Here is a 7,742-nt window from a genome sequence, read left to right as displayed (position 1 = left end):
CTATAATAAACCCTAAAACTGATTTCCGCCAGATATAAACCGTCCCACAACTGTGCAATTGGACTTCACATTTCCGACAAATATTTCACACTGAATGTACATTATCAAACGCTGTGCTTATAGCAAGAGCTCTCAATGTTAAACTTTCTCTCGTGCTGCTTAGGATCTCCTTTCCTCTGTTTGTACGCTTCATTACGGCTCTTTCCTTCTAAATGCAGGTAGCGGCTCTCTACAAGGGGCCAGCAAACAACCATGGTCAGCGCCATGGCTGAACACTTCAAGCCATACTCCTGGCTCTGCCGCGCCGCGGGAGTTTTCTTCATTCAGAATTTGCAGGCTGACGACGCCGACGACATGCGCGTCACTTGGAAGACGTGGTACTCTTTGTACTCGTTCGCCTGCCTCCTCTCGTTCGGCTTAGTGGAGCTCGCTTTCTTCGCGAACAAGTTCCTGCACATTTTCGTCAGGGCCCGCTCTTTCACAAAGTCTGTGTTTGTGGTTATTCCTATTGTGCTGGCGGCGAAAGTAGTCACCAATCTCAGCAGCGCCATCTTCGGTTCCTGGACAATGCTAGAGTTCTTCCAGATGTCTGCGGAACACGAGAAGAAGGCCTCGTTCGACGGCGAGAGATACCGCTACACGAGCTACCTGGCGTATTTGTTGAGGTTAGTTGGCCTCGCTATTTCTTTTGCTTATTCCATTTCAACAGTATTGAACGCGTAGCCCAGCGAATTCAATTATGGAATACCGCCCCCATTTTCGTTTTGCAAAGTGTGTATGTACTGTCATTGGCCGGACTCTGAACCCAACTGTGCACACAGGCAAACATATTGAGATTAATTTTTTTTAATATACACTCACCACATAACAGTACAATTGTAAAAGCTAGAAACAAATAGCATTTTACAACACTACAAATCAGCTTCTAGTACTTCCGGGCGGGGGATTACGTTGTCCAATTTATTGGATAGATTTTCTATAGCCGGGTGTCAGGTGGATATTGGACCTAGCAGGACGCAATTCCTAGTTTTTCGGAAGGATCAACGCGAGTGTAACAATAGGGCTGATTACTTGACTGCGTGTGTGGGTGTTGCGAAGTTATATGTAATGAAGCAATAAACGCGAGGAAGTTTTCGACGCGGTGGAAGTCAAGGCAAATGCTGTTTCGTGAGCGGTACTCGCAGAACAAGCGTGAACTCTGAGAGGCATGGAATTTTTCTGAACGCGTACGAAAGAATCGGCTTCACCCAGCTCGGGTCCCCGCGTGCAAGGAATGCTCATGTTTAATATGGCTTGCTTTGGTCTATGGGTGTTTAACGCCTCAATGCAACTCAGGCTATGAGCGACGCCGCAGTGAAGGGCTTCGGAAATTTGACCACTTGGGGTTCTTTAACATGCACTGACATCGTGCAGTATACGGGCCTCTAGAATTTTGCTTCGATCGAAATTCGACCAACGCAGCTGGGATCGAACCCGCGTCTTTCGGGTCAGGAGCCGAGCGCCATAACCACTGAGCCACCGCGGCGGCTCTCAGGTTTAATTAATATGCAAGAATGCTTGATAAGAAAACATTACAGTCACGCGATAGTAGAAAAAGCTACGTGAGCTTTCGGTTAGCTTTATTGTGTGCTACATTTAAAGAACCGTGAATGTTTCTTGTGATGTGGGCTCCCCGGTGGCTGCGCAAGATGTTACCGACTTAAAAACCTATTTAAAGGTGAATGAGCTTCTTAGAATCCGGCGCCTCATGAGCGCTAAAATTTTCGTTTGCTTACATGAAGTTACATGAGCCAACGTTGGAACCAGTCGAGTATAGAGTCAATGTTAGCTAGTAGTAACTCAATGCCCTAGACATTAGTGATCACTCAGAGTGCGACGCAGTTATCAGTGAGAAGGTAAACCTTAGCTATAGCATATACGATATATATTATCAAAATATACTGAGGAAAGATAAAAACACAGTCGCAGACTTTAGACGTGCCGGAGTATACTCGGCCGTAAACTAGGATTGTTAGTTACAAACTGATAACAATAGGATAGGAAGAGTTCTAAGCACATTAAAATTTTTGTGTCAAATTTTATTTGGCGCGATGTAAAGTTGTGTACAGAAAGTGATATTACTGCGTAGTTTCCTATGATGTGAAATGGTATGGTATGGTATAGCATGATGTAGCATTTTTATGGTATGGTATAGCATGGTACGGTATGGTATGCTATGGTTTGACGTACCGTAGCTTCAAGTCAGTTAATACAGAGGCCTCTGTGGAGGGCGAGAAATTAATTTCGATTGCCAGCAATTCTTTAACCTGCAATCCCGTCGGACAGCACACAGGTGAATTTGCATTTTGTCCTCATTGAAATTTGATTCCCGAAGTCGGGGTTTAGTCGCGCGTTCTCCAATCAGCAGCCGAACGCCCATATTTCTGCGCTACCTCTACGGGAATACCTCTACGGGAAATGTAAAATTGCTTCCAATGCAAAAGTGCAGAAATAGGGGCGGTCCGCTGCTCATCGCGTGGTCCGGCACTCAATCCCGGCTCCGGGACTCAGATTTTGATGAGGCGAGAAGCAAAAACGCCTGTGAGCAGTCCGATGTGATTGCAGGTAAAGGGATTCCAGGTAGTTCTAACCATGGTTAGGAGTGGACTTGTATATGGTATTTTCGAGGGAAGGAAAATCATTTAATTTCCAAAGACCTCATTCTGCGAAACCTGTGTTGTGCGAGTGAAGGAAAAAAAAAATTAAATCTTGGAAATGGAGCATTCAAGTGCTGGAGACGTGTCCTAGGACATCACGTGCTAGGGTGGTTAGCGATGTCGGAAGTAATTTTGTGGGAGATTCTTATCGCCTGATTTGTTTAGTGGAACGACCATCTCAACATTCAGTAAGGAGAAAATTCGCCTCTCTCAAAAAAATGTTCAGGGTTTATGTGGGTTTAAAGTCCCGTAGCGACTCAGACTATGAGGGAAGCCTTAGTGAAGGGTTCTGGAAATTTCTACCCGCTGTTCTTTAACGTGCAATGACATCATACAGTACATGGGCCTCTAAAATTTCGCCTCGATCGAAATTCTATGGGTGTGGCCGTGATCAAACCCGCATCATTCGGGTCAGCAGCCGAGCGCAATAACCACACGGCCAATGAAGCGCAAAAAAAAGTGTTTAAGTATAAGCTCCAGTATTAAAAATGCATAAATGTTAATCCGTCATTTAAAGCTGCTGTGAAAACATATTAAAGTCTGGCCTGTATCGACAGGGTGCCTCGTTCTAATCTCAAAAAGCACACTGTCAGCGTGGAGGTTTTGTGAGCTATAAACGACCAAAAAATGGAGTATAATTTCCTCCATCAGCGGCTTATTTCCCGAGTAAAGTGCAAGCGTTTAAAAAAAAACCGCCGACCCCGGAGGCCACACTGCAGCGGCTTTCAGTCCATAACACTGGCAACATGTCTTGTTCGATGAGGGCGCCACAGGTTTAAAGTGACTGGCGGGAAGATTTTTAAACACAATTTTATCGCCGATAAATGAGCCTTTTCCTGCCGGACAAAACCCCGCACACACAGAAAGAGTTGGATAAGGAATTTTTACTCACAACAATAATTGGTTGAAGTCGTGCTCAGCGTACCTTCAAAGATGTTGCATGAATTATTTTGACACTGGGACCAGGGGAAGCTGCTTTTTAGTGACTATAATAATATATGTTGTTAACCCGAGCACAGATACCTTTGGCATCAAATGCATTCAGATATAAGAGATGGCAGTTCTCAGCTGTTCTATGGGTAAATATAAGATATATCAAAATACGCTATTTAAAACTACTGAATACTCAAGATCTAAGATGCAATTTCCGCTAGAATCCTTTAATGCTTGGAAATTCATTTATAGCAGGTAGTGTTTGAAAACTTTAGCTGGTTGTATATTCAGCCGAGTGACTTTTGGCGCAATCACGCTGGATGCGAGGTGCGGCGCTAACCAGTTATGACGAGTGGTGGAAATGGCTAGTGCGCAGGTGGAATGTGCAGAAGCCAACAGAACGCGAGCCTGGAAATACCCGGCGGTATGCTACTGGAGGTATGCTACATGGTCGATAAATGACCACGTAGCTATACAGGAGGGCTCGGTTCACTTCCCGGGTGGCTGGTTCGGCGGTTAGCTCGGTGCTTCTGGCAAGATGCTGAGAGAAGTCAGGCTAAACGATTCCGCTACCATGCGACAGCGGCTGTCAGACACATTAAGTCGATCTCAGAACAACACCAGTAGGGGCTTGTGACGCATCAGTGACGAGACCTTCACGCCCCTAATTTATTACAGGGGGTCACGTAACTGAGTTCTAGGAAATAAAGTGTGCCAAAGACCCCTGCGTGCGCGTACCTTTGATTGATCTAATTACGAGAGAAAAGGCGTACCTTTCTGCTAACGTAGACGGCCATCGAAAATAATTTTCTTCCTTACCCTCTTCCTGTCTTTCGTGCGCTGTTTCCCCGCACAATAGTCGCTGTTCTTGCCTTTCTAGGATTGCTCCATGATATGCCATTTGAATATATTTCGACATTACAGGTTTCCGACGAGTATGTGCGCATGCATTTTACCCTCTCTTTAAGGAGCCGAGGACACACCTAATTCTTGAAAATGTTTGTCTGCACGAGACTCCTTTGGCGCTTTCTCTTTTTTTCATTTCGCTCGCGGAATCTCTGCTCTGATCGCAGGGTCCTCATGTTGGCAGCTTTCTTCGCGCACCTCATCACCAACGTAAGCATCACTGTAAGAGCGGTGGACATCGCAGGCGACTCCTTTCTCGAGATCCTTCTCAAGACCAGCGTGGTGCTGGTCACCCTGCAGTTCTCCACCTGCGACATGATGCAGTTCATCGTTCTGAGGCCATGCTGCGAGGTCCTCGTCGCATACGTCCGACACCAACGCGATGCACTGAAGAGGGCCATTGCTGAAGGCAGTGGCCACTTCACCGCGTCGGCAGCAACAGAGATCGAGAAAGTGAGAATAAACTTAAGCTCCATTGGAAACCTCAGAAGGCTGCTCAACAGAACCTGGCAATTCTCAATCATGGCGGCGGCGGTCGTCATCTTGATTCAATCCTGCGTGTCCATCTATACCGCGTTTGACGAAGGCGTGCCCTTAGGTGAGCTGCTCGTAACAGCGACGTACGCATGTTACGCGATCCTCGACTTCGTTGACGTGGCGCGACTCAGCCAGGCAATGGCCAATGAGGTAAGCCCAATGCAGCGTTGGTTATGCTGCGTAACGAAAGTTAAGCGAGACTTAACTGTGACATTCTCTTTGTGACAAGGTTCGAGATTTGAGGGAGATCCTGGGGAAAGCGTCGCTGTTCCGCAGTACGCCAGAGTATTTCCGCGAGGTAGCACAAATTTTGTTATCTTTTTTATATTTATTAACAGCACAGGATACAAAAAACTTTTTCCGGTGCTGAAATAGCAGCAATTTAATTAAATCTGGTTCTTTAAGCAAGAGTACTTAATTTATAGAAAACATGTACCTTACTTGCATTTTTTTCAACAAACTTTCACTACAGGTTTCTTATCTTCACAACTCCATACGTGCCGAAGGAATGTTCCTCAGCGGCGGAAACTTCTTCAACCTGAATATGCCTCTCCTTGTTTCGGTAAAAGATGTACTTACTTTTTTGCGAGTGACACTTCAGGAAGAGTTTTGCGCTAATCTGTTTTGTTAAGCGATGTTTAGAACAGGCGCTCAGTAACATTAGTACTGTCATCGAATTAGCATATAAAAGGGTCTTGCTTGCTTGCACTTCGAAATAGTGTCTTGTGAATTTACCCTCAAGGTTAACAGTGCCGAAATGTTTGCTTCAGTTTCACTTCGTGACGAAACCTTTGCGTAACTTTCTAGCTTGGGCCCTTTGTATTCAGCGGGCAATGTGCAATATTTGTTTCTTTCACAAAGAAATATATACCGTTTTTTCTGCAACAATGCTATCAAAGAGAGGTGGCCACTTAAAGCCGCCACCTGTGTCTGAAAACATTTACTACCTTCAAACCGTGTATTTGAACCTTACGATAGATTTATAAGTTCTCTTATTTTTTAATTTATGGTGTTTAATGTCCCAAGGCTACTCAGGCTATGAGGGATGCCGTAGTGAAGGGCTGAGGATTATTTCGTCCACCTGGTGTTCTTTGATGTGCACCGACATCACTCAGTAAATGGGCCTCTATATATTGCCTCCTTCGAAATACGACTGCCGTGGCTGGGATCGAACCGGCGGCGTTCGGGTCACCAGCCGAGAGCCATGCATAACAGCTGAGCCACCACTGTGGCTCTCTTATAATTTTGGTAAAAGCACATACAAACACCGCATAGAAAGTTCAAGATGTAAATTACTTTTAAAAAATGATGCCTTCTGCATGTACACTTTGCACCTGCGCTCTTTTGGATTACGTTAACTTCTATAATACTCGATTTGGAAAGTTTGGTACCTCACAACATTATGGAGTTACTTTTTAAAGAACTAAGTTTCTTATAATATTTGCACAAGGCTGGCTAAAGTGCAGCCACATAACTAAAAACACTTTGTTTCCATTGCAGCTCGCAGGATCTGTCATCACTTACTCCGTCATTCTCGTGCAGACCAGCGACAGCGTCGAGCATCTCGCGACCAGCAGGTTAAATTACACCTTATTTGGAATGCAATGAATGTTTCCTTCGTTAAGATCAAGGGCTCAAAAAAATTTCCTAGCCTCGCAATTGCTGTCCAGGTATACTGGGAATAAATTTGGCTGTTATGGTCGTTGCGTTGTCCAGTGCTTCAATGCCTAGTTTTTGCGATCATCGGTGGAGAAGTAGACTGGGGAAAACTTAAGTTCATCTACATCGATGGATTACCGCTTTTTAATGAAAAATATGCTATTTTTACTGATAACGAAGATTTTATTCTCGTAATGGACCTTGTTTTTCTAAAATAGTACTAAAATGGTCATTTCCCGCGCTGCCATCTGCCTGTAAACAAAAAAAAAACATTTTGAACGAGGCCTACTTGCCTTAAACAGGGCACAGAGGGCGAAAAATGTCACGACAAGGTGTACTCGTCACGAGCCAGAAATGTCAGTCGACTTATGAGGATCCTTGCTTGTCAAAGTCCGCTCAGGCTTTGGTAGAAAATAGGTAGAAATAGGTAGAAAATAGGTAGAAAAAGATAACAAAAAATGAAACACGCGTGTCCCCATCACCTGCCGTTCTCGCATGCAACCTGCGATATGTAAACCGAGCTTTTTTTTTCGTTCTGAGGCTAGGTGACACTGCGATACGCTTAGAGTCCACTTCGGTCTTGACGTCAGGATTTTAAATGAAACTGCAGAAAAATTTTTCGTCTTAAGTTTTCTGCGATAAATGCGCACATTGCTGCCGCAGAATTATCATAACAGCCAAGAAAGAGCGAAAAATTAGATTTTAACTTCGAACAAAGGTTTGGTGTACCAACTGTGGTTCCAATAATTTGCCCGAATAGGAGGTCTATGATATGAGGTATGAATATATGAATAGGAGGTATATGAAAAGGAATATGATAATACTTTGTCTTGTATCATGCATTGCATCTGTTTATGTATCTTCATGTTTTGTAACCACTCCCATCTTTAATACCTTTGGCCTTGAGGGTTCAATAAATGAAATGAAAATGAAAATGAAATGTTAGACTGCCGGGAGGGGTGGGGGGGGGGGAGGCTTGTACCCCATGTACCCCCCCCCTCCCCCAGTATC

The 7,742-nt window shown here is 44.5% G+C and overlaps 1 protein-coding gene across 1 annotated transcript; it reads left to right on the top strand.

Moving 5' to 3' along the window:
* The first annotated feature begins 224 nt into the window (after window positions 1-224).
* On the top strand, window positions 225-6,704 carry LOC149361873 (uncharacterized). Its single transcript, XM_089569610.1, has 5 exons — window positions 225-665; window positions 4,703-5,222; window positions 5,302-5,370; window positions 5,545-5,634; window positions 6,573-6,704. The coding sequence occupies exons 1-5, from the start codon at window positions 253-255 to the stop codon at window positions 6,678-6,680; spliced, it is 1,200 nt and encodes a 399-aa protein (XP_089425736.1). The 5' UTR covers window positions 225-252; the 3' UTR covers window positions 6,681-6,704.
* The last annotated feature ends 1,038 nt before the right edge of the window (window positions 6,705-7,742 follow it).

The sequence above is a fragment of the Amblyomma mixtum genome, chromosome 2 (genome assembly GCF_055824585.1).
Source record: "Amblyomma mixtum isolate Tamu chromosome 2, ASM5582458v1, whole genome shotgun sequence".
NCBI lineage: Eukaryota > Metazoa > Arthropoda > Arachnida > Ixodida > Ixodidae > Amblyomma > Amblyomma mixtum.
Note: the sequence above shows the minus strand (reverse complement) of the source record. Positions and strands in the feature narration are given on the sequence as shown.